Genomic DNA, 26,898 nt, shown 5'->3' with positions numbered 1-26,898 from the left:
CCTTGTTGGCCCACGTTAATGCTCTATGGGCACTGTGGCTGGAAGAGATAGGTCTCCCCTCATCGTTCACTTAATCTATCTTTTTCTTTCAGGCCATCATCTCTCAGCAAGGTGACACATTTGCTTTTGATCTGGAAACCTCTGCTGTCGCTCCCTTTGTTTGGTTAGATGTAGGAAGCATCCCCGGGAGATTCAGTGACAATGGTTTCCTCATGACTGAAAAGACGCGGACTGTATTATTTTACCCTTGGAAACCCACCAGCAAGAGTGAATTGGAGCAGTGTTTCCGTGTGACTTCCCTGATGGATGTTTACTGAGGGACTGCAGGTTGTATTTTCAGCGGACACTGGAATAAAACCTTTCTAAGGCTCCTGCTGGAGCTGAAGACAACCAGAGACAAGATGAAGAAGCTAGGAAATGTGTCTGCCCGCTGCCCCACGTCTGATCCACCCCTCCGTGAGGAGTTTGTGCAGTGCCTTCCGTCGGGGAAGGTTGTTGACTCAGGCTATAGCCTCCAGCAGGGCTGTGCACCGGATCTTCAGCCTGTGCCAGGCCTGTGACTTTAGCCTCCCCACCCCCCACCCCCAGCTCTGGTGCCATATGGCCCAGTTATAACCCGACCACCTCTGCCTACCCAGAAAAGGAGCTCCGCTCATAAAGTCCTGTCGGGGAATCACAGGAACATGACGATTGCAGTGTCTGTGGAGCCCAATGGGGAAGGCTGTGAGGTTCGTGTAGGACTCTCATAGTTAGCCTTGAGAAAGAATGAATAATCAAAGTGAAGCTGCTTTGTTATTATTCTCTGAGGAAATGGAAGTTCAGCTGTCACAATAGAAAGAGATTTCTGGATAGTAGCCATATTGGTTGTTGTTGGAAACTTTGGGGCGTTGATTGTTGCCATTTGATTACTTTTTTGGGTAGGATTTTTTTTTCATGTGTGGGTTTTGTCATAAAATACCGTTTCGACTGATTCACCTGGGTGACGTAGTCGGTTAAGCATCTGACTCTTGATTTCGGCTCAGGTCATGAGATCAAGCCCTGAGTCAGGCTCTGCACTGGGTGTGGAGCCTGCTTAGGATTCTCTCTCTCCTTCTCCCTCTGCCCTCCCCACACCTGGATAATATCAAAAAAATATTGTTTTGACAAGAACAGCTTCTTTTTTCAAAGGCCATTTAGAGTGAAAAATAAGCTCACATTGAAATGGACATCACTGTGGTCACTCTGGAAATTTTTGGGTGTCCTAACATAGGTTGTCACCCATAATTCTGTGTGGGTTGTAGATGGGGCAAAATCCAATGAACTTTCCAATTCAAAAGCTATGAATTAGATTTATATTTGTTGACCCTGGCAGCAAAGTGATATTTCCTTTAGCTTGGGTTTTAATCATTTATATTGGGATGCCTGCGTGGCTCAGTCAGTGTCTGCCTGTAGCTCAGGTCATGGTCCCAGGGTCCTGGGATCTAGTCCTGCATCAGACTCCTTGCTCAGTGGGGAGCCTGCTTCTCCCTCTGCCTGCTGCTCCCCCTGCTTGTGCTCTCTCTCTGACAAATAAATATTTTTAAAATAAACCATTTTTATTAATATTGATTAATTATAAATTACTATAAAATTATTTTATTATGCATGATCATGTTTATAAATTCATAATGAAGCAAATGGGGCAAAACGTTAATGGGTGGAGGTGCGTAGGAATTCTTTCGTACTGCTTTTGCGACCTTTCCATAAGTGTAAAACTGTATCAAAAAAATAAAAGTTATATAAGTTGCATTGACAATGTTTCATCTGTGGCTTATTTAATCATTACATAAACATTCAGTTGTGTCCTTTAGTGTGCTGGGCATTAATTTCCCTTTAGCTCGGGCCAACTTTTTATTCTACTTGATAGACTGGGAGAGTTTGAAGAATCTAGATTAAGATATTTGAGTGGTTTTCTCTGGGAAGAATCATGTAATTGGTTATGGAATGGAATGGCAATGAGAGTTTGGCTTTAAAAATCAAGACTAATTAGATATAGATTTGGTTTTAAACCTGAGAAGTTTTAGGCCATGGTTCAGTGACTAAAAAGACAATAAATGCAGGCAATCCAGGCTTTTCCTTCAATATCTAAGCGTTTCCTCATCTTATGTGTTCAGTTATTTCAATATATATATAAAAGTCTTATGAAAGCTTGGGGCTTGGGGATGCAACTCAGATTCTTTCTTGATAAATATATAATTTTCTTGTCAATGTTGAAAATTCTGTCTCCATTAAACTAGAGAATTTTCTAGGCCAGGTACCCTGTGAGGTGGGGTTTGAAATTGATGGACCAGAATTTATATCACAATTCTGCCCTTACTAGCTCTTAATCAAGTTATTTCACTTCTGTATTCAGTTTTCTTATGGTGAAATGGGAATAAATACACTGTCCTTGTAAGTTCATCTTGAAGAATAAATTTAAAATTTAGCTAGAGGGCTAGACCCAGTGCTGACACACACAGAGGGCTCTGTAAATGGAAGCACCATCCTGGGAGGTGACCCTCCTGTCCCAGAGAGGGCTGGGCTTCTAGCCACACTGACATGGATTGGAATCCAGGTTCTGAGGCTTCTTGGTTATTGTGAGTTTGGGGGACTGCTTGAGCTGGACTTTAGTTTTCTCATTGGTAAAATGGAGGTAATAATTTCTAACCTTCAAAGATAGTTGTGACGACTGAACTGGAACAAAATAAATGCTAAGTAAATGGCGGTTGTACTTTTTTAACATCATAATCATTGCTCAATTAATACTTGTGGTAAGAATAAAAAATAAAGTGAATTTAAAGGCAAATGTCTTCCAGACATTTTTTTTTTTAAGTGGGCTCCATGCCCAGTCAGCCCAGCGCAGGGCTTGAACTCACAACCCTGAGATTAAGACCTGAGCTGATATCAAGAGTTGGTTGCTTAACCAACTGAGCCGCCCAGGCACCCCTCCAGACATATTTTTAAGAGGAGAAAAAGATATCAGAAAAGAATGAATTTGTAAAGAAAGAATAAATTAACAGACAAATGTATGCTGACAACACTGGTACCAGGAGAGAAATGTGCCGTATACACCTGATTTCGGTAAGAGAATGCTGACGTTGGAAACGGTCTCCACAGCTCCTGTGTGTCGCTGTGTTTCGTCATCTCTACCATTTTAACAGAGTTTATTTTGCCAAACGTACTGGGTTAGAGTCTGATGTACTTACTCTTGGCTTTGGATTTCTGAGAAGACTTTTCTGCTAGTAGTTATGTGAACATTAATAGAATGGAAGGAGCAGGATGGGGTCCTTCTGCCATGCTGGAGGCAAAGCACATTCCAGAGAGTGTGAGATGAAGAGAGGTCAGCTCACAGGAGTCCATCTTCTCATTTGAGAACCAAGAGGACAATAAAAATGGTAATTTTCTCATTCACATTCACTGTAACTCTTATTTTTTTTTTCTTACTTGACTTTTCATTGTGAGAGGTTTTCAAACCATGGGAAGTCCCTTGGAAAATAAATAGGAAGATTGTTTTCTCTGTCGGAATGGAAGTGAACTGGAGCACAGGAGAAATAAAGCTGAGTTTCCCATGCATTCCCAAAGTGACGGGGACCTGAGACAGAAAGAATGGTCTCTTGGACTCTCAGATATGAAACTTATTCCCCAACTTGGTAAGATTTAGGGAGAAAAACAAGTAGGCATTATTTGTGCATGAAATTCAAAACATTTCAAAATCTGCCCAGAATTCTTGTTTTCTAACAGACTTATCAGAGGGTATCAACCACAGTAATTGTGGACAAGATGCCAAAAGTCACGACAAAACCAGTATTAAGACACATCTGTGTTCTGACTCTAAAGGCTGTTTCACTTCAGAATTTATTCGTTCATTTACCAAGCATTTATTGAGGGACATTCTGAGCAGCAGTCACTGTCCTTGTCACTGGGGTATTGCAGTGAAAAACGGCAGACAACTCTCTGCTCTCACGGACTGTCCATTGTAGGGGTGTTGTCAGAAACCGACCTCTGTGCTTCAGGGCCAAAAGACAACTCAAAGACAGAGTTTGGGATAAAGAGGGACAAGAGTTCTATTGCTTTGCTGGGCAAAGAAGGCTGCAGCAGACGACGAGGTTCAGAAGCTGTAAGCACCCCCCACGCCACCCCCAGGAAGGGCCGGGGCGGGGGGGTTATATGGACATACTGGATCTAGCTGGTTTCAACAGGAATTGTGCGTGCTGCCAGCCTTGTTAGTCTTGTTAGTCCTTCTCAGGGTGGGGCTACGTTCCTGAGACAAAAGGCTAAGAAGGGAGGAGGAGAGTTCTGTGGAAGACAGGAAATAGGTGACTTCATTTTTATTTTATTTAAAGAATTTATTTATTTATTTATTTAGAGCGAGTGAGCAAGGGGGAGGGGCAGAGGATGAGGGAGAGAGAATCTCAAGCAGACTCCATGCAGAGCACAGAGCCTGATGCGGGGCTTATGCACCAGGCCGATCATGACCCGAGTTGACATCAGGAGTCGGATGCCCGGCGGACGGAGCCACCCAGGCCCCCCGGAAAAGGTTACTTTAAAATCGAGTTCTGCTGAAGCCCTAATGCAGCCATTTTGATTTCTGTTCAACTCGATGCTTTTAAGCGGTGTCGGGGGGAGACAGACAACAAGCAAGTAGACAAATAAGGCCATTTCAGCTGGTGACGAGTCCTGTAGGGACTTGTGATAGGGGTGAGCAATGTTAGCTAAGGCCATCTTGTTCAACATTTTAGGAAAGTTGTTTTGAAAGTTTGTGATAAAATACCAATGAAAAAAATGTTTTTCAGTTGAGAGAAGAGTCTTTTTTTGAGAAAAGCCATTCAGTGTAATTACGGCATAAGGAAAGAAAAGCACAAGACCGGGGAGTTAGCTAGGCTGGACTCTGAGCTGGTGCTTGTTAAGCTGAGGCTGGGCAACCTGCCCAGACATCTCTGAGCCCTTGAATAGGGGCCAAATCGTGAATGCACTTTGCAGAAATAAGGGTCCCGCATCGCTGTGTCAGGTTTGATCACACTCTCCTCTACCGCTGACATGCGTGAGTGACTCCTGCCATGAGAAAAACGTTTGCAACACTAATGCAGCTTAGTCCATAGTCAGATGTCCGCGTTTACACAGGATTTATTGAGCAACAGCTCGTGGCACTTTATGCTATGAGCATAGTACAAAGTACGAGCTGTACAAAGGAGGGCAGTAACACCGACGTGACCTCGAGTTCCTGGGAAACGGGATGTCGGTTCATGGAAATTTCTGGTTGAGTACTAGTACTCATTTCCTGGCTCATCTTCCATGTGAAAACAGCCCTCTTGTTCTTATTCTGTTATTGTTACTTATTTAGGCTTTTGTAAAATGTACTGGATCCTGAGAGACAATTCACATATTCCCGATGATTGGGGCAGACATTACAGGCTGGCCATGCTACAGCCATGGATATACAGCCTCTTCTCTGCTAATAGAGGCAACTTCGTGTCCAGCCCCAGGGACTGAATTGTAATTGGTTGTACTAATTCTATTCTTTGCCAATGATTGGTCTAGGGTGAGGCATGTGACCTAATTCTGGGGAATGAAACACAAGTTAACACTTAACGTTTGGGGTGGGAAGGTTTTCCTGCCTGTCAAGAAAGAGACCTGAGGAGGAACTCTGCTGTTGGGTGGAGTCGAGAAGTTGCTGTGAGAGGACCCGATACTTGGAGCTGTCACAGCCTTTTTGTGAGCGTGAGGAGACATTGTTGATACCGGGGGATGTCAGAGATGTTGAGCTGCTGAGCTAACCTTGCAGGCATCTAACTCTGGTCTTCTTATGAAAAATAAGGCCCTATTTGTTTAATCCAGTTGTAGTCAGTGTTCTGATTTTACAACCAAAACTATCCTAATTGATAGAGCAGTTAAGGGTGTGGGCTTTGACATCAGACAGACTTAGTTTGAGTTCCAGACCCACTGTAGTAGGCTGTTTGACATCGCGTATACTTTACTGAGTCTTTCTGTGCCTTTATTTCTTTATCTTTAAAAATGGGAGGGGCGCCTGGGTAGCTCAGTTAGTTAAGCATCTGCCTTTGGCTCAGGTCGTGATCCCAGGGTCCTGGGATCCAGCCGCATATCAGGCTCCCTGCTTACTGGGGAGTCTGCTTCTCCCTCTCCCTCTGCCCCTCCCCCTTCCCTGTGCTCTCTCTCGTTCTCTCCTCCTCTCTCTCAAATAAATAAATAAAATCCTTTTTTAAAAAATGGGAGTAATATGGGGCGCCTTGGCGTCTCTGTTGGTCAAGTGTCCTACTCTTAGTTTCAGATCTGGCAGTGATCTTGAGGTTGTGGGACCAAGCCCTGCATCGGGCTCCCCACTCAGTGTGGAGTCTGCTTGGGATTGTCTCTCTCCTTTTCCCTCTGCGCCCCCCCCCCCCCGCCACCTGCTTGTATGCTCTGTAAATAAATAAATAAATAAATAAAAGCTTTTAAAACACAAAAATGGGAGTAATAAAATAATAAAACCAGTGAAGACTGAATTAGATGATGCCTAGATATTGATAGCATGCAATAATTGTTCTACAAATGTTAGCTATTCTAATTATCATTTCCTCTGTGTTCAGTCATCAAAGGAAGCCTAGGCTGGTGGGCAGAGCAGGAACTTGCTGAGGCACTGGGCAGTGCTTGGGAACGGGATCAGCCCGGGTTGCCCCTGGGAGTGAGGGGCCAGCAGTGGCACCTGAAGTGGAGAGCTACAGACCTTGATTCCTTCCCAAAGCCTTCAGCTCATCACCCTACTTGGTCATCCTGAAGGCACAATTGTAGAAAGTGTGGGTCAAGTCACACAGGTCATATTTGGCCAGCAGATAATTTTGTTGGCACAAATAATGATTTGAAAAGTTGAATTACTTGTTAACATTTAAAAAAGGGAACATTCCATGTGAAATCTGGATCTACCTCTGATCGTGTAATGATTAAGAAAGCCACTCTTCTTGGAGACTAAGAACCATCCTGCTCAGGAATGACTCGATAAACCAGGAAATCAAAAATCAGTTTAAACAATTTATGGAGACCAACGAGAATGAAAACACAATGGTCCAAAACCTATGGGATACTGCAAAGGCAGTCCTCAGGGGAAAATACAGAGCCATCCAAGCCTCACTCAAAATAGAAAAATATAAAATGCGGTTTTTATATTCTCACCTCAAGAAGCTGGAACAGCAACAGAGGGACAGTCCTAATCCACGCATGAGGAAGCAGTTGATCAAGATTAGAGCAGAAATCAATGAATTAGAAACCAGGAGTACAGTAGAGCAGATCAACAGGACTAGAAGCTGGTTCTTTGAGAGAATCAATAACATTGACAGACCAGTGGCAAGGCTTATCCAAAAGAATAGAGAAAGGACCCAAATTAATAAAATTATGAATGAAAAAGGAGAGGTCATGACCAACACCAATGAAATTGGAAGGATTATTAGACACTTTTATCAACAGCTTTATGCCAATAAATTAAGCAATCTGGAAGAGATGGAGGCCTTCCTGGAAACCTATAAACTACCAAGACTGAAACAGGAAGAAATTGATTTTTTAAACAGGCCAGTTAATTATGAAGAGATGGAGTCAGTGATAAACAGCCTTCCAAATAACAAAACTCCAGGCCCGAAACTGGGAATTCTAACAAACATTAAAAGAAGAAATAATGCCTATTCTCCTAAAGCTATTTCAAAAAATAGAAACAGAAGGAAAGCTACCAAACTCATTCTATGAGGCCAATATTACCTTGATCCCCAAACCAGGCAAAGACCCCATCAAAAAGGAGAATTACAGACCAATTTCCCTAATGAACATGGACGCCAAAATCCTTAACAAGATCCTGGCTAATGGAATCAAACAGTACATTAAAAGTATTATCCATCATGACCAAGTGGGATTCATACCTGGGATGCAAGCGTGGTTCAACATTCACAAATCAATCAGTGTCATAGATTTTATCCAGAAGGAAACATTCAGAAATCATATGATTCTCTCAATAGATGCAGAAAAAGCATTTGACAAAATACAGCATCCTTTCCTGATTAAAACCCTTCAGAGTGTAGGGATAGAGGGTACATTCCTCAATCTCATAAAAACCATCTATGAAAAGCCTACAGCAAATATCATTCTCAATGGGGAAAAGCTGGAAGCCTTTCCTTTAAGACCAGGAACACGACAAGGATGCCCACTCTCGCCATTATTATTCAACATATTACTAGAAGTCCTTGCAACAGCAATCAGACAACAAAAAGGGATAAAAGGTATCCAAATCGGCAAAGAAGAAGTCAAACTGTCTCTCTTCGCAGATGACATGATACTGTATATGGAAAACCCAAAAGAATCCACTCCCAAACTATTAGAAGTTATAGAGCAATTCAGTAATGTGGCGGGATACAAAATCAATGCTCAGAAATCAGTTGCATTTCTATACACGAATAACGAGACTGAAGAAAGAGAAATTAGGGAATCCATCCCATTTACAATAGCACCAAAAACCATACATTACCTTGGAATTAACTTAACCAGAGACGTAAAGGACCTATATTCTAGAAACTATAAATCACTCTTGAAAGACATTGAAGAAGACACAAAAAGATGGAAAAATATTCCATGCTCATGGATCAGAAGAATTAACATAGTTAAAATGTCCATGCTACCCAGAGCAATCTACACTTTCAATGCTATCCCGATCAAAATACCAAGGACATTTTTCAAAGAACTGGAACAAACAGTCCTTAAATTTGTATGGAACCAGAAAAGGCCCCGAATCACCAAGGAACTGTTGAAAAGGAAAAACAAAGCTGGGGGCATCACAATGCCGGATTTCGAGCTGTACTACAAAGCTGTGATCACAAAGACAGCATGGTACTGGCACAAAAACAAACACATAGGCCAATGGAACAGAATAGAGAACCCAGAAATGGACCCTCGGCTCTTTGGGCAACTAATCTTTGATAAAGCAGGAAAAAACATCCCGTGGAAAAAAGACAGTCTCTTCAATAAATGGTGCTGGGAAAATTGGACAGCTACATGCAAAAGAATGAAACTTGACCACTCTCTCACACCATACACAAAGATAAACTCCAAATGGATGAAGACCTCGATGTGAGACAGGAATCCATCAAAATCCTAGAGGAGAACATAGGCAGCAACCTCTACGACATCGGCCAAAGCAACCTTTTTCATGACACATCTCCAAAGGCAAGAGAAACAAAAGATAAAATGAATTTGTGGGACTTCATCAAGATAAAAAGCTTCTGCACAGCCAAGGAAACAGTCAAAAAAACTAAGAGGCAGCCCACGGAATGGGAGAATATATTTGCAAATGATACTACAGATAAAAGACTGGTATCCAAGATCTACAAAGAACTTCTCAAACTCAATACGCGAGAAACAAAGAAACAAATCAAAAAATGGGCAGAAGATATGAACAGACACTTTTCCAATGAAGACATACAAATGGCTAACAGACACATGAAAAAATGTTCAAAATCATTAGCCATCAGGGAAATTCAAATCAAAACCACACTGAGATACCACCTTACGCCAGTTAGAATGGCAAAAATTGACAAGGCAAGAAACAACAATTGTTGGAGAGGATGTGGAGAAAGGGGATCCCTCCTACATTGTTGGTGGGAATGCAAGTTGGTACAGCCACTCTGGAAAACAGTGTGGAGGTCCTTTAAAAAGTTAAAAATTGATCTACCCTATGACCCAGCCATTGCACTACTTGGTATTTACCCCAAAGATACAGACGTAGCGAAGAGAAGGGCCATATGCACCCCATTGTTCATAGCAGCTCTGTCCACAATAGCTAAATCGTGAAAGGAACCGAGATGCCCTTCAACAGATGACTCGATTAAGAAGTTGTGTCCATAGATACAATGGAATATTACTCAGCTATCAGAAAGAACGAGTTCTCAACATTTGCTGCAACATGGACGGCACTGGAGGAGATAATGCTAAGTGAAATAAGTCAAGCAGAGAAAGACAATTGATTTCTCATATGATTTCTCTCATCTATGGAACATAAGAACTAGGAAGATCAGTAGGGGAAGAAAGGGTTAAAGAAAGGGGGGTAATCAGAAGGGGGAATGAAGCATGAGAGACTATGGACTCTGAGAAACAAACAGAGGGCCTCAGAGGGGAGGGGGATGGGGGAATGGGATAGGCTGGTGATGGGTAGTAAGGAGGGCACATATTGCATGGTGCACTGGGTGTTATACGCAACTAATGAATCATCGAACTTTACATCAGAAACCAGGGATGTACTGTATGGTGACTAACAGAATATAATAGAAAAAAATTAAAAAAAAAAAAAAGAAAAGAAAAAAGAAAGCCATTCTTTGTCTAACCCATTCATAGGCAGGTGTTCTTACATGGAAATCAGGAGCTTTGGAGCAGATGCAGGCATGGGCTTGGAGGTCAGACAGAGCTGGGCCTTGGAGAGGGTAGTGTGGGCGCCTGGGTTTTCTCTCAGCCGAGCGCCTCCTGGTGGGCCTTGCCTGCATGTGGATGTCTCTAGTAAGGACGGTGGTGGAGACCTGACTTGCCCAGGAGGGTGAAGGAAGAACCCTGCTGCTTTATCACAGGAAGCCAGCCCAAGCTGGGTGATTGGAGTGCTTCCCTATCCACGTTTTTGGTGCTTGAGCGACAAGATTTTTAGCTCATCGAACCTGCAGATACAATGGACTAGATTTTCCCTTGTTAAAGATCCAGACTCTGTGTGAGTGTGTGTGTGTGTGTGTGTGTGTGTGTGAGTGTGTGTGTGTGAGTGTGTACACACAGGAAGGCCCGGTGTGGTGCAGTGGCTGTGAGCTCAGGCTCTAATCTGGAACAATATGCAAATTTGGCTCCAAATGGTACTTGGACAAATCACTTAAGCTCCCCAACTCTGTTTCCTTATCTTTAAGATGGGGTTCATAGTAATTAGGATCTCACAGGATTGTGAGGATTAATTAAGAGGCAGGATGTCCAATGCCTAGGATGGGCGAGCAGAAAATGCTGGCGTAGAGGCTTCTTCCTCTCACAGTAAGGTCGCCCTGGCTGGAATGATCAGGCCTAGGGGAGTTTACATTTTTCTTGCCAAAAGAAAAAACAGTTTAAGTCTTCTGTGCTAAGGGAAGATAATCATTAGACTTCTGTGACCTGAATTGAAGGAAAAACATTCAGGCAGAAAGCCCAAGAAGTTTCTAATTCCCTTTTCTTGTAAGCCTCTTTCCAATTTTGTTCAAGTAAAAAAAGTTGAGTAGCAAGAGGCAGACCAGCTGTTGCATGATTGTGCAAAATTCTGCTTCTTCCAGCAGAGGCCTCCTGTGCACAGGAAACGGGGCTGGTGGCAGCGGAGGGGACCTGGCTTTCAGGAGGCTTCCCCTGAGGAAGGGTGCAGAGGACACTCTGGGGGAGAGCCTGCAGGGTGTCCACCCGCACCCCCAACCCCTCCCTGCCTCAGAGAGGTGGAGGCCAGTGCCACAGAAAGTATGTCTTTCTTCAAGGAAAGAAAGAAAGAGAAAGTGGATGGGGTTGCGGAGGATGGGGGGAGAAAGGAGGTCAGAGAAAGAAAAAGGAAGAAAGAAAGGGAGAGAGAGAGAAAGAGAAAGGAAAAGAAAGAGGAAGGAGAGAGAAGGGGTGAGAGGAGGAAGACAGGCAGACAGAGAAGGAAGGGAGGGAGGGAGGAAGAGTGGAAGGAGGAAGGGAGGCAGGGAGGCGGGAGGGAGGGTGGAGGGATTATGATTTTTTTAAAAAGATTTTATTTATTTATTCGACAGAGATAGAGACAGCCAGCGAGAGAGGGAACACAAGCAGGGGGAGTGGGAGAGGAAGAAACAGACTCCTAGCGGAGGAGCCTGACGTGGGGCTCGATCCCAGAACGCCGGGATCACGCCCTGAACCGAAGGCAGACGCTTAACCGCTGTGCTACCCAGGCGCCCCCGGATTATGATTTTTAACCCCAAATTTAATCACTACGGGTCATGAAAACTTGGCACAAAGCCTCCAGAAGAGGTGATGGGTGAGTGAGAAGTCAGATGAGCTCTTACAAGGCGCAGGAACCGGGAGCCGTGGGAAGGGACAGAAACCCGAGGGAAGGCGTCCTCTGAAGAAAGGCAGGACCTGCTGGTGACGGAGAGGGAGGCGGCCGCGTGGGCGTGTGGGTGACTCACTGCCCACACATTCTTCCTTGAAGCTTGAAATCTGGAGTCTCTTTGCCTTTCCGAACTAAAACGGTCCCTGGCTCATGCAAGCGTGCACATGTCGCTCATCACTCAAGAGGTGCCCTGGGCGAGGGAGGGAGGCAGTCAGGGCCCAAGGGCGGCTTCCTTCCCAGATCACCCTGGGGACTGCTGGGGTCCAGGAGCCGGCGAGCACTGCCCGGGCGGCCCGGGCCCCTGCGGGGGAGGGGCAGGTCCCTTGCGGGGTGGTGGTCTCAGGTGGGGGCGGGAGGGGTGCAGGGACTTGGGGGAGGAGCTGCGGTGAGGCTTCCCGGGCTGTGATTGCTGGCCCTTTGCCCTCTCTGGGCCAGGCCGCACTTCCGCTGGGGGGCGGGATCCCACCTTAACTTGGGGGCCCTCGGGAGAGTTTGGAGGCCCCGGCGGGATTGTTGGGGAAGGGGAGAGGGAAGGAAACGCAGAACCGGGCAGAGTGCTGAGAAGCAGCTCCTGAGAGCCCTAAAGCAAAGGAGGCGAGGGGGGCCCGAAGGAAGGGCAGGGGGTAGGACGAGGGCAGCCGGCGCGATTCTGCCGCCCCTGGTGGTGGGTGCGGGGGTGCTGCTCGCGGGGACAGGTGCCCAGGGCCACGTGCTGACGCGTGCGCGGGGTCCGTTGCTCCTTCCCCGGGGCTCGGGCAGCCTTCGGTGCCTGCACTTGGCCGCGTTCCCTTCCCTCTCCCCGGCCTGTCGGTGGGACCTTCCCCTTCGGAGCAGCCATGCGCTCTGGGATGGGCTGCAGCGCCAGGCCGAGGAGGGCAGCAAGAGCACTGAAGGCCGAGTCCAGCCCTCACTGTTTCCACTAGACCAGGAACCTCCAGGGACGTCGGAGGCTTTGCCATTTTGTGAAAAATGGAGGGAATTAAAACCCCTCCCTCTTTACTTCTCAGATTGTTATGAGAGTAAACATTTGAAAATATTGTGTAGGTGAAAGTTTATGATTTTGGTTTTGGATTTTTTCCCCAAAACTACAAAAGGAAATTTATTTCAAGAGCAATAGAGAACCTCTACATTTGAACAAAGTGAAAAAAAACTGTCCTGTAAAAGAAAAAAAAAAAAACCACCCATAACTAGAAGTATCATTTGAATTTCTAAGCAAAATAATTTGTTGTTGATTCTTGCCTTATGAAAGGGAGGGGGAAACAGCACAACAGTTTTGAAATGAAAAAAAAAAATCTTTTATTGCCAGAGAATGGTCCCAGCAACCTGGTTGTCTAGTAGCCAGCATCAACTCCTAACCTCCTCTGATCCTACATGCTCCCTTCGTGTACCCAGAGCTTTCATCGGACCATCCTCAGCACCAACCCTGCTTCCTGGGTCCTAAGAAAGAACCCCAGGGGAAGAACCCTCTGTTTCATTTGCTATTCTTCTGGCCTGGGGGGAATATTATTTCCCTAAGAAGCCCCTTCTGCTCCTTTCCCATTCATCCGAGAATTGGGAATCGAGGTCCTGCCAGTTCTCTGCGGATCACAAGGAAGGTGAACTTGCTTGCCCTTCTCCTTTGGGTGGGATCCCAAGGGCCATGGCCCCTTGAAAACTCTTAATCTTGGCATCAACAAGCCTAAGGTCTATTGTATGGCATTTAAGGAATTATAGACCCCAGGGGCTGGAGAGCAGGGGTCCTCCTTGAGTCAGTGCAGGGGCGACAAGCCCTTGCTGTAATTCTCCCCCATCCTACCTGGTCTAATAGCCTGGATTATTTCTGAGGATTTCCTGAAGAGGAGCTGTGACTGTACTTACAGTGCATCTTTCATTCTTAGCCCCGGGAAATGGTTTTGCTTTTGGTAATGGCCATTTACCACGGCTGCAGGGGGCTTTCAGCATGAGTGAATGTTTGCATACAAGTTGGAATTAGAAAGAACTTTCAGGTTCAAGCTCTTCCTTCAGTTAGGTAAAGAATTTTGATCTGTGTCAGAGCCTGGGATATGTTCACCAAAGTCAACCCCTCCCCTCCTAATATTGGAAAGAAAAGTTAATCACCCCTACGGCCTCCCTGCTCTTAGTCCCATGGCCATGGGACTGAAGTATTTCTCCAGTGCAGTGTGAGAGGAAGTGACCTGTTCAAAACTCCCACACGTACTCCTCCATGCTCCTTTCCCCTCTCAGCTGACTAGGACCCTGGGAGCCGCGGGTGGGAGGAAGAGACTGTCAGCCAGCATCCTTTCATGACTAAGTGGAAGAGATATACCCTACCCACCCACCCCTGTCCCTGCTGCAAGTGTGGCTTACGAAACCACCTCACTGTAATCAGGAGATGCTGCGGTTAAATGCTTTATGTGTGCCTTAGTTTACTCATCTGTAAAATAGGGACAAATTTTTCTTCACAGGGTTTTCAAACAAGTAATATGAGTTAGTGAATGATGACCTCCTATTGTAGCACCTGGCACGCAACAGATGCTCAGAAAAATCCTGACTGAATACATCTCTTCATTCCTGGAGGACTGTTGTGATATTTCAATGAAATGATCATTTTGGAAAGAGAGAGATCAAGATGGAAAAGCTAGTTCATGGAAGTGAAAAAACCGCAGTTCAGCCCCTTCCTCCCTCTCATTCTAAGAAGCTTGAGCCGTATGTAGAACTCATCTTTTGTCCAGGGTAATGGAAGCAGGCCACTGTAGACATAATGGAATCCACAATAATGGAGAATGAGAGAATCCATTTAATTTCAAGCCCTTCTTTAGTGCCTCCCCCAACCAATGGACAAGAATTTATAGTCTCTGGGATTGGTGTTTAAATGAAGCAGCAGGCTATTGTGAGGTTTATAGAGACCAGATGCTTCCTATTATAGGTGTTTAAAGAGATGAGAACCTGGATTATTTACTTAGGTGATCTTCAGGGTACTGCCCGGCTCTAAGTTCGGTGATGCTTACGAAAATAAGCAACAGCTTTAAAGAAGTAATCTCTACGTCCAACGTGGGGCTCAAACTCACAGCCCTGATATCAAGAGTCACATGCTCTACTGACTGAGCCAGCCAGGTCCCCAAAATAGACAGCATTCGGGCTTCACCTTCTCTTGACTCCTGTGTCTCCCCAAGCCCATTACCTGGGGAGGCACAAATCAGAAAGAAAATTCCCCCCGAAAGCACAATAAGGAGAAAGAGATGCCCCTGGTAACCTCCAGTCCACAAATAATTCATACTTAAGCATTTTAGCCTGGTTTTAGAAGGAAAATCAAGTCAGGTTAACATTTAAGCAACAGATCCTGTTAGTGATACTCTGGGTTCTTTCTGTATTTTGTTGGGGTACATTAGGACTCCATCATCCTTGTACAGAATTGTATGGATTTGTTTTCTTTGTCTTTTAAACACAACCTCTTTCCTTCAAAGGTCTTCAGACACGGTTAAAGAGTAACCTGTGGGATCTGATAGACATGGATTTAAATCTGGGGTGAATCAGTTAATATTCAGATTATCTGATTCCTCACTGTAAAATTGGGGTTAAATATGTACCTCAAGGGATGTCCTGACAATTATCATTTAGAAATTAACGCAAAGGGATTGCGTGCAAATTGCCTGGCTCCTTCCTTTTCCTTCTCTTGCTAAGGCACAGAGGGTCTGGCTTGGGAGGCTGCACTCCATGTTGTTACTAGGAACATCCCTGGCCCGTGGGACTACTGCAGGGGCCTCAGGTGGGTGATGAGGGCCTCCTTCTGCCAACAGAGACTGCCCATCCTGCAAAAAGTCTAGGTTATGCCTGCAGAATAAAGATGACAAAGTTCTGAGAAAGCTATTTTTAAATGGCTTCCTGCTGAGAGACCAGCTTTCTGGGAATGTTTATTTCCGGCCCATTGTAGCTTTCCACCTGATCTCCTGCATTTCTCCTGGTACTTCTCCCCATCTGCTGGTCCAATATGAAAGACACTCCTTCCTCAGAGGCACAGACAGATAGCTTTTTTGCTCAAGCACCATGCAGAGGCTCAGGCCACATGGAGATCTGGGAGGAGAAAGAGGAAGTTTTTGGAACAGAAGAGAAGCAGGGCTTCCTACTGAAGAAGGGGAATGTTATTTTTAGTCTCAGCATGAGTGGCTTAGAAGTTCCTCCTGGAGTCAGCTTCTCTTTCAGGTGGCTTTCTGGTGTGATATGTCAGGTTAGAGACCGGGAGAGCGGTTACACTCTGCACGTAGGACTCGTACCATCAACCGTGGTTTTCCTCGTGAATCTGCCATGTGTGCAGGGCTCGGCTGAACAGCTCGTCCCTAGGTGGGCAGCATCCGCCAAAGCAGTGTCAAGGTTAGACAGGTGCGACTCAAGGGCTAGTGACGAAAATCACCTCGAGGGTTCCCTCCCTCACACATCTGCTGGGGGGGCTGGCGCTGGCTGTGACCTCAGTGAAAGCTGTTGGCCGAACACCTACACGTGGCTTCTCCATGTATCCACTCGGCTGCCCCAGAGCGTGGTAGCCGGGTTCCAAGAAGGAGTGACCCGGGGCCCGGGGGAGAAGCTGCATTGTATTTTCCTGCCTAACCTTGGAAGCCAGTTACCATCACTCTACCCTTGTCATAGGCCTACACTGACGAGGGAGGAGCACAGGCCCCTCCCCCGCGGGAGGGGGCGGGTGTTCATCTTGTAGACGGAGACCTCGTTGAGACCAGCTGGAAAATGACCATCTGCCACAGAGAGGCGCGGCTGGAGGGACACTGGCATGGGCTTGTTGCTGGAAAATTAAGGAAGGTGGGGTTTTTTGTTTTTGTTTTTTTTTAAAGATACAACTTTCAAAAACTGGAAGAACGGATTGGAGCATGTGGAGAAATGGCAATGTAATAAAAAATAGAAGTAGAATTAAAAAAATATATTTCATTCATTTGGGACACACTGTGAAATGAAGAACCCAAACTGTTTACATCAGAAAACAAAAGTCTTACTTAAAAAGGCCTCCTCTATTTCAAGGTTATTCATCCATGGTTTCTAGTATTTTTTTTTTTTTTAAGATTTTATTTATTTATTTGACAGAGAGAGACAGCCAGCGAGAGAGGGAACACAGCAGGGGGAGTGGGAGAGGAAGAAGCAGGCTCCCAGCAGAGGAGCCTGATGTGGGGCTCGATCCCAGAATGCCGGGATCACGCCCTGAGCTGAAGGCAGATGCTTAACGACTGCGCTACCCAGGCGCCCTATCACTTTTCATGTCTCCTTTCCCTTGTTTCAAGCCTCTGAGAGAAGAGCAGTCAGCCAAGCTTCCTGCTGGAAGGCTGCTGGCCACAGGCCCCTGGTGTGCTGAGACCTCAGGACTGGGTGCTTGGCCAGGGCCCTGAGAGCTCCCTGAGGGGTGGGGAGGACCGGTGTCGCGTGAGGTGGCTCTGGGAGGTGAGGTGGTACAGCCTGAATGAAATGAGCCAAGGGAGGATTCGACAAACCCAAAGCTTTCATCTCAGCTTAAAACACTGCTCTTTTGATCACTTTTTTTGGTTCATTTCTGGGTCAAAAGCTGGACTCTAAAGGGGAATGTGAATGTGATAACTGGGCTTGGAATGATCCCATGATGACAAGGAGTCATCTTAGAAAAGTATTTCTGGAGATCAAACAAAATGAGGTCATCAATTTGCTTTTCCTTTTATTATAAAAGTAAAATAAAAAATAGCATTTATAAATCCAACATCTTTTCCTTTAAAGTATTTGATCTAAAAAACATATTTACAATAGCAAAATGCAGAAAAGGGGGGAAGAGACCATTTTCAGCACTGATGGTAACCATGTTTACATATTGACATTACATGTTCTTTTTTCAAATCACATAGATAACCACATTAGAAAAAGCAATAAAGCCTTTTTTAAAAAAATTGTACACCATGTAACTTTCATTTAAAAATATCCCTTTTCTTAATCCTTAATCTGAATGCACGACAGTGCTGTGGACGGCCAGGAAGAAGACCAGGTGGGGACGGGGCCACCTTTTAATGCCAGCGGGTGCGCAGCAGGGGACAGCAGCAGTGACAACGGGAAGCGGCTGGGAAAGCTCACTAAGCGAGCCTGCCCATGGGGAGGCGGCAGGCCGGCACGGTGACGGCTCGGGGCTGTGTGTTCGTGGCCCGGACTAGTAACATTCCTGTGAGAACTGAGAAAGGAAGCCAACTTCAAAAGGCCTTGAATGAAATTCCGAGAGTCCGGCAGGCTGGTTTTCCTCTGAGCACCTGCGGATGCACTTCGCCTTCCTTCTTTCGGACAATGGTGGAATTTCAGAGCTTTGGTTTACACGGTGTGGGGACACTGCCAGCGGGCTAGATTTTGCCCTCTATGGGTCCTTCCTGCCCGTACTCGTGGGGCACTTTGTTAAGAGTCAGCAAGGAGCTGCCACTGGTCAGAGACTCTGTAAAGCTGAGTTTGCGGAAGGACGTCTCCACGCCGCTGTCGCAGATGCTGTCGTCTCGGACCTCGTCTGGGGGAAGAAGCACAGGTTGACTGGGGCACAACTGGGGAAAAGGCAGAGCCTTGGCTCTCGTACGCCTTCTACTCCAGCCAGGCTCAGGGTCTGGATCTAAAAGGCTCGTGGGCAGCTCTTGGTGACCAGCTCCCACAGGCCACTGCACCCCACCCGGGCCACCCGCCTGTCGCTTCTGCTCGGTGGCTGAGGGAGGGAGGGAGAGCCCCGAGCAGCAGGAACACTGTGAAGACATCAAAATAGGCACATGTTTTCACATCTCTTTCTTACTATCATGTTTATCAGAATCCTTTCTGAATTCTCCTAACTCATAGTGGGCCATTTTTTCTTAGAAATCAGGTGTATTTTTCCAACCGCTGTATTACCTATTTTCTAGCTGGGGAAATTGCTGAACCCAGGCAAAATAAATGCGTGACCAAAGGTGGAACTAAAAATGAGATATCTCTCTGGGCCTCACGTGCTATTAAAGGCTATACATTGCCTCAAAAACATTCCGGTAGCAGAAAAAAGATAAGGTGATTATGATGAAAGGGTCTGCGATGAACAATTAGGGCACATGCTCCTTGCTGAGGAGAGTCGTTAGAGACCCGAACAATGCTGAGTTATTTCCTATACGGAGGAAGTGATCAGAGAAACAAAGTCTCACATACACAAATCAAAATGCCATCTTCCTGTATATTAAGTTCCAATATTAAAATATCAAGACCTTACTGGCAGTGACACGCTATTGTCTTGTTACTGATTTGGTTGACTTATTGATTGATTTGCTTCATTCAGTCACCCATATTCACTGGGTTTCTATTATGTGTAGGAGGTATTTTAAAAATAAGTACAAGTCAGAGATCAAATCAAATTTTAAAGATAAAAGTATTTTCCTATTTCTTTGTGTGGAAGGAGCATCAGGTCACGAGATAGGAGATGAGGGCTGTTTTGCTCGTGGACACATTACTCCTTTCCAAAGTGTGCAACATCTGTCCTGACTCTCCTAGAAAGGCCCCTGACAAGGTGACACTTGGCTGAAACTGAAGGGCAAGGAGCCACCAGGTGAGGATCTCTGCAGGGAAGGGGAAGAGAAGGTTCGGTCCTACGACGGGATCAGACTTGTGAGCGGAGGGCTTGGGGGACAGGGGGTGCAGGGAAGTGGGGCGGGAGGAAAGGCATATGGAAGGGATTTTCGAGAGGGCGTGGAGAAAGGAACGTTGCCTTTATTGCTTCCTGCTCCATCTTCAAGCCTCGAACAGTGCTAGGCACACGGGCTGTGCTCAGTACTGATGTGGTGAGTGGGTAAGTGAACCGGGACGTATACAGCAGGTACCGGCAGAGCACTGCTTTTGAAAAAGCATCTCATTGCCTGTTGTGTCAAGAGTGGACTGAAGGGAGGGGGGCCGACCGGAAGCGGGGAGACTGACCAGGAGCTGCTGCAGGACCTGAGGCAAGAAGTGAAGGTGGATGGACAAGGGAGGCTGTCCCAGAGGAAGGACTGGCGGCCACGTGTGTGTCAGCTGTGAGCAGCAAGTGTCCATGGGCTAGACTTGGACTTCTGTCTTAACCCCCCGGAGGATGGCAGAGCTTCTGCCCAACAAGGCCAACTGTTGGTCTTTCAAGGACGAGGGAATTCTAGCTGCTGCTGTGTGTTCGGTGGGGACTGAGAGAGGGAGGGTCCGGGTGGAGAAAGCGCGAGTGGTTGTTGCGAGAGTGCGAGAATACATTTGCAGGGAAACAAGGGGTTACTGGGCTGTTGGGAGTCTGTTCTGTGGCGTGTTTCAGGTGCGTGACAGAGGCGCTGGTGAGGGTCGGTGCTGGGGGCACCGTGTTGTCCAGCTGAGTGACCCTGGCAGGAGGTGCAGGGAGAAGGTGAAGCCACTTCTGGGCCGGAGGTGAGGAGCTGAGGGCGCTGTGGTGGGAACTGCGGTGTCATCCAGAGTCTGGGGCCAGTCCTGGCTCTATACGCCTTGCACTGTGAGTTTCTTTCTCTCTTTCACATTTAAGAAGTGAGAGGAACACTACTGGCCTTAACCAGCCACAGCATGTTGTTTTCAGTGCTTACTACGAATCCGAGTGACTCATGGGCCAATGTGACTGCTCCTGGGGACAGCACCCCACTGACCGGCAGTGTCAGGTGAGGAAAGAGGGTAGAACATGTGAGCTGAGGGGGTGACAGCCACGCGGGACAGGGTGCTCACGGGACGATGGCGGGGAGGACAGCCACAGCCCAAGACACTGCAGACACAGCCTGGGGAGCAGGAGATTATGCCGGCCGCCTGTTCTGTTTTTCCCTTACCTAGTGGTGACCTCGTGGAGGCAGGTGAGAGGGGCAGCGAGAGGGTCTGAGGTATGGCCTTCCCGGGGCCGGGGGCCACAGATCCCGGGGTGCAGAAGGCCGCCTGGATCACTTCGATGGCTTCGGTATAGCCCATTTGTCTTAGGGCCTCCACCAGCTCTCTTATCGTGCCCCCGGAGACCTGCGAGAAAGACAGGAAGCATGTGTGCCCGTGCCCGGAGTAAGCAGGCAGGCTGTCGCAGGGACACGCGCCCTGAGACCGTGGCCACCAGGAGGGCTCAGAGCGAAGAGCGGCTGCAGAGACATAGGCCTTTGCACCGAGCTTCCCGTGTCAGCTCAGAGACCACTCAGGAAATCAGAGAAGCGGCTTCCAGTAAGCACAGAGCACAGGGGGGAGAGAAGTGCCGAGTGGAACTCTACCTGCCGTGAAGGTCATGCAGTATCCCTGCTGAGGCTGAAGCTCTGAGAACCACCCAGAAACCAGAGCTAACGAGGAAAGTTTCCGCAGACAATGATTTCACCTCACAGAAAGCTGACCCCATGTCCTGACACGGGACGGGAGGATAATGTGCAGGGATCACAGTCTACCATGCTGGTTCAGGGGGTCAAAGTTCTGTGACAACCCTGACCCTCTACCTAGAATTTCTGCAGGAAATCTCAAGATATTTGAAAACAGGGAACACCTTAGGGCCCGGAAAACCACCTTCTTCCGAAGGCAGGTTTCCATCCTGGCCTGGGTCACCCTCCCAGGACGTGGACTGATTCTCCTCCTCAGAGTTAAGGGCGGGGGGAGGGGGCCATGCCCAGGTCAGCGACGTTAACGGACGAGAGTCAAGTACGAATGTGAGGTGATGGGTTACCTCGTAGTTGTCCATAAGAGTTTTAGAAGGAGCAGGACTCAGCCGGAAGGCATTATTTAGTATCCCCAGACCTAATTTCTGTGCCAGAGTAGCCCAGTTTTTGTCTGGATCAGGGATTTCTAGCAACTTGTAGAGCTGCAGCTTTGCCTCCTCAGTCAGCTGTTTCATGTCTCCTGAAGGAACAAAGAAGAAACACAGCTGTCCTAAGCGACCAGGGACACTCTGGAGGGACTGAGGACGGCCACGCCGCGGCCCTCTGGCTCCCAGCGGGAGCACCGAAGCTCCTTTACTTGGAGTCGGCAGCAGCCCCGCTGACCAACAGCACGACGCGTGGTCCAGCAGATTACAATGGATATTCCCCCCTCGCGTACGTCCAGGATCTTTCGATTCTGGAATAAGCCACCGAGCCTTTCACGGTACAGCCTGGATAATGCTGCTTCTCCCTCAGCCCTTTAAATGACAGTGTGGAGGGAACACTGTTTTAGAGCTCACCTTGCGCCAATAAATCATCAGATGTAAACTCTGGCTCGTATGGCTTCCCATTTAATATATCAAATACCTGTTGGGGAGAAAACCGTGGAGAAACATTATACATTAAAGGGGCCAGGAGGGGAATCAGTTTCTTTGTAATAAGAACTCATCGTGTCCTCCTGAGGAGGGCCTAGTACCCCAAAGATGGAGGAACAGGAAGGAGTCAGTACCATGACCCACAAAGTCATCATGACAATGACCTTTGGGGAAAGAAAAGCCCTCAGGGCTCTGGGCCAGGAGGCGGTTCTCCACAGGGGCTTCTGAGGTGGGTAGGAAGACCCAAGCTAACCTTGCAGAGAGCAGGCCACCGTCGTTCTGAAGGACAAAGACAGTCCAGGCCACCAGATGGGCCATGTGTTGGTCCAGAGTCGTTGGCACGTTATGTGTCCCTGAGAGCCCCGGTGAGGACTGAGCTTATGCAAACCTGCAAGCTGTGCCTCTCACTGCCCCCTCCTCCCTGGGAAAAGGCTTCCGAGAACGAAATCTAAAAATGTGCTCAAACTGAGGTATAGTAATGCTCACAAGGCTTGATGTTCTCTTTCCAGCACCAGCTACATTTTAAACTTGGGGGACAGAAAAGCCTTAGAGGTTAAAAGGAAAAACAAAATTCCACAGCTGTGGAGACCTTTCTGTGTGCTCTGCAGTCACTCTGAGCTCGCTGACTTAGGTGAGGACAACATGGGGTCACTGAAGTGGGTTATCTCTGTGTGTTCTGTGGTGAGGCTTCTGGGAAAGCCAGGTGCTCAGCATTAAAGGGGAACCGTGTCGTCTCTGCCGGGATCATTCAGCTCAATACCACGGGCCTCAAAGAGGAAAACAAGCAGCTTTTGGATATGGAGCAGCGCTTGCCGCTAAGAAAGTAGATTTTGTTGTGCTGGAGATCTGTCTGCTTGCCCGTGTCCTCCCTCTGACTCTTCTCCCTGGGCCATAAAGAGCTTTTCACTGCTTTTCATCTTCAGATCTCAGGTCACTTGAGTTTGGGGGAAGAGTTTAAGTCTATTTACTATGTTTACAGTTATTAAAGTCCTCAGAAGACTCCTGGGTTCTTTTCACGTAAAGAAATCACTTTGCAAAGTTCTAAGCAAACCATAACATTTCTCCTAGCTTCAGAAATGGAGACAGGAACCCTTCTGGTGTGAGCTCAGAACGGGAAACTCTCGCGTGAATTTTGTGTTTTCTCTTGCGGAACCCTCTCTCACAACTGAACTGTGATCTGATTAGGCATACACTTTCACACTCATAACTCCGTTGACCTAGATCTTTCATGGATAGGCTTTTCAAGAGAAATATGTCTCTTGGTAAGCAGACTTTCTCAACAAGAAAAGGCTTTGGGAAATAGAGACTCAAGAAGACCATCTGTTCTTACATTCCTGATTCGTTAGCTCCCTCCAGAGCTGCCGTCAAACAGACGGGAGCCACACTCACCTGCCAGTTGGTGGCCATATCTAGAGGTGTGGTTCCAGGCACGACTCCTTCATCCTCTCCATCTTTGTCCCAAGAGTCATCCAGCTCATAGAGAGGCTCAAAGTTCTCCACCAGGGGATCTGCGCCTGTTAAGTCACACAGCATTAGGTAAACCCCGGTCCCGTCGACTCTCAACTGCCTGCAGAGGTCAGATTCCCAAAGGCAAAGCCCAACAGCTACCCGAGGCAATTACCTAGATAATTTGTATTACGTGAAACATAATATGACTGAAAGAGTCAGAGAACTTCTTTTAAATTCTAATTTATTTTGACTGTAAAGAGGTCTGATGATACACTATATAGCCAAGAACATTTTCAAAGACAAAAGACTTGGAAGTACCCCAACCCTCACATTTAACTCTCAGTTTTCAACCGAATGACGCATCTTTAATCTGAGGAATGGCAGCAATTTACGGGGGCTGGGCTGCACCCTCAGGACTCAGGACCTAACTTAATGTTCAAGTTCGTGCTCGCCACTGCACATTTCTCAGGCTCTTCTCCCACTTGCTCAAAAGAGCAAAGTTCTCTGTCTAGGGACAACATGCTCACTTTTACTCCTGCGTACAGACAGCACTGCCAGGGTCCCGATCCTGAAACAAACACCGCAAAAACCTTCTCCCACGATATACAGTTATTGAAAATTTTAGGGCTGATCTTGGAAATATCTAGTCTGTTTCTTAATGTGCAGCAAGAAAACACCAAAAGTAACTCAGAGATTAGAGCTAGAGTTACCTCTCCGAGGCTTAGAGACTATTTTTATGAGAGTGTTTAGTCTGATGTCTAACGAACAGCAGTCAGTTCAGTATACCCTTCTGGGAAGAACTTGTTTTTATCTTGCTGGGAGATCATTTGCTTTGTGCCAACTTCAATAATAGGAGAGGGCCTAATGAGAGTCAGAGAAGGATCTTCATGCTGTTTCTTATTTCAACCTTCCAGCCCTGACCTGATCTAGAAGGCAGTGAGTGCCATCTGACCGTGGAAACGGAAGAGAAACTACGAGGAACGGTTTATGGGCTGGAAAATGCTGGAGGAGCTGAGCTGTTTGTTTCTGAGGTGACCTTCCTCATGACTGGGAGCTCAGGACTACGTTTGTCATCCGAGTGCCTTCCTTTTGTCATGGAGAAACCGTTACTTGCTACTTCTTTCATGGGGTATTAAGAATTCAAGAGAAAGCATTTTTGAAAGGGTTGTAGCTTCTTGTCTGAAGGCATTTCTTAATTATAACCAGTGACTTCCCAAACTATTCATACTATAATCAGAGTCTCTTGTTCAAAAGAAAGTTTGACTTGACCGAGACTAAGAAAAGGCTATTGTTTATTTGGATATGATTTTATTCACTTAGAAGTATGTGGGGCTCCCAAAGAAAAAGTTTGTACATCTTCCTGGACTCAGTTTTTAAAGATGTATTTAACTCCTTCTGTTTTCTTGGCTTTATGAAGCATTTACTTTCTAAGGAAGTTTTAATACTCTCTAAAGTGAATCAGATGGCTCAAAGTCTGAGAGACTTCCCTCAATCGAACATCTGTTGGCGTTCTAAGTATACAAGGCAAGAGACCCAAGGGCGAGCAGGAATAATTTTCTGTACTGCACAGGACTAGAGAGTTAAATGGAGTAACACCTGCAGAGCCTTGAGCAAAGCGGGGGACAGAAAGAGTACAGAGTCTGGAAGCTCAGATAGACAAGGTGTGATTCATAGCTATGCCCTTACTAGGACCCCGGGACTGGGTCCCACAGGTCTTTCCAGTCTGTTTCTTCGGCTGTGAGATGAGAAAAATAATAATGATACTTATCTCTAAGGGTTACTGCAGATGAAATGAGACAGTATGCCTGACAGGCCTAGCACAGTGCCTGACACATAGTAAGGTCAACAAATGCTAGCAATTTTTAGTTCCTCGCATATGGTAGTACTCAATTCACAGCCCATTTGTTTTTTTTTCCTATGATTTCAACTTCTAAGGGACCTCTCTCACTGAAGGAAATTTTAAAATTATGTCTTCTACCAATCAACTTTTTTTCCTGGAGACTTCTGACTGACATGATCAGAGGCTGGTACTGTTCAGAGTTCTTTAAGGGATCAAATTCAACTTTAAGAACATCTCCTGTCACGGGAGTCAGCCTAAACAACCAACACCCCAAACAAACCGATGAATTAGAGAGCCAAGGCTGACATGACCATCGGGTTGGAGCCCAGGATTACAAGTCCCAACAGCGCCATTCCGGCCGTGCAAGTGTGATTTTTATTTACTCGTCCCTTTCAGCAGTAGCTCTGCGGCTTGAAGAAGGAGACAGGGCTGTTCGCGCAGAGTTGGTTTGCATTCCTGATAGCACTTCCCAGCCCTACCCGCCAGGCTGCCTTACCTGCTGCCTTGAGAAGAGCCGCCAGCCTGGTGGACCCTCTCCCGGCTGCTATGTGCAGGGCTGTAGTTCCATCATAGGTCGTACTGTCTACATGGGCATCACCCTAAAACCAGCCCACACAGGAAAGTGTTAGTGGAAGCTTCTCTCATCCTTTAGTCCCCAACTTCTCCTGTCAGCATGACCCCTAGGTCATATAAAAGGTCTTAGTACTAGCCCAGTTGCTATTTGGGGCAGGCTCTGCCACTTCAGAAATCCCCAATTAGGAGAAGGGGCCAATGGTGTCAGGACTGCCCAGAGCTGACCACCCCAAAGCCTTGAGTAGCTACGGAATAAATAGAAGTGACTGTAGGGGGAAATGCTGTTACTGACATCAGTTCTTGAAAAGATGGTCCTAACACCCCCTTGGGAATCTAACGCAAAGGCAAATCCACGCGCTGGTCACCTCCAGGAGCAGGCAGCCAGCCAGGGAGATGTTGTCACGCTCCACTGCCAGGTGCAGCGCCGTGCGCCCGGACTTCCGCTCCTGGGCGTTGACGTCGGCGCCCGCGGCCACCAGCAGCAGCAGACACGGCATGCTGTCGCTCATCACAGCTAGGTGAATGGCGTTTAGACCTGCGGCCCAAGCACAGGGACGGTCATGGAGCTGGAAGGCTGCTCACAAGACAGCAAAACTGGACCCTAGGGAGGGAATGCTGTCGAGTCTCAGCTCATCCAGTGTCTTTCCTCCAGAGGGCCTGGAAAGGTGCTGCAAGTGTGTTGTCCTGCATGGGAACCCACGGTCGCCTCGTATGTTCTCAGGAGACAGCGCAAATCAACATTCTTTGGATAAATGATGCTTT

At 46.9% G+C, this 26,898-nt stretch overlaps 2 protein-coding genes across 12 annotated transcripts in view; one reads left to right on the top strand and one right to left on the bottom strand.

The window, feature by feature from the left end:
- MANBA (mannosidase beta) overlaps positions 1–1,771 on the top strand; it is a 118,205-nt gene extending 116,434 nt beyond the window's left edge. For all 4 annotated transcript variants that reach the window (XM_057309603.1, XM_026509642.3, XM_057309604.1 and 1 more), the window contains one exon: positions 93–1,771. In XM_057309603.1, coding sequence (XP_057165586.1) covers positions 93–317 — 225 coding nt within the window. In that variant the 3' untranslated portion in view covers positions 318–1,771. The remainder of the gene's footprint in view (positions 1–92) is intronic.
- Positions 1,772–17,716: 15,945 nt separating this feature from the next.
- The window catches only part of NFKB1 (nuclear factor kappa B subunit 1), a 111,122-nt gene continuing 101,940 nt past the window's right edge, over positions 17,717–26,898 (bottom strand). For 5 of the 8 annotated variants that reach the window (XM_057309517.1, XM_057309518.1, XM_057309519.1 and 2 more), the window contains 6 exons: positions 26,502–26,671; positions 26,060–26,162; positions 23,664–23,788; positions 22,200–22,266; positions 21,708–21,880; positions 17,717–21,028 (listed from right to left, as the gene is read on the bottom strand). In XM_057309517.1, the coding sequence (XP_057165500.1) occupies positions 20,630–21,028; positions 21,708–21,880; positions 22,200–22,266; positions 23,664–23,788; positions 26,060–26,162; positions 26,502–26,671 (1,037 nt within the window). In that variant the 3' untranslated portion in view covers positions 17,717–20,629. The remainder of the gene's footprint in view (positions 21,029–21,707; positions 21,881–22,199; positions 22,267–23,663; positions 23,789–26,059; positions 26,163–26,501; positions 26,672–26,898) is intronic. The other 3 variants (XM_026509645.4, XM_026509646.4, XM_044388056.3) reach the window with 1 other exon arrangement.

The sequence above is a fragment of the Ursus arctos genome, unplaced genomic scaffold (assembly GCF_023065955.2).
Source record: "Ursus arctos isolate Adak ecotype North America unplaced genomic scaffold, UrsArc2.0 scaffold_9, whole genome shotgun sequence".
Lineage (NCBI taxonomy): Eukaryota > Metazoa > Chordata > Mammalia > Carnivora > Ursidae > Ursus > Ursus arctos.
This window is presented reverse-complemented; position numbering and strand designations above follow the sequence as displayed.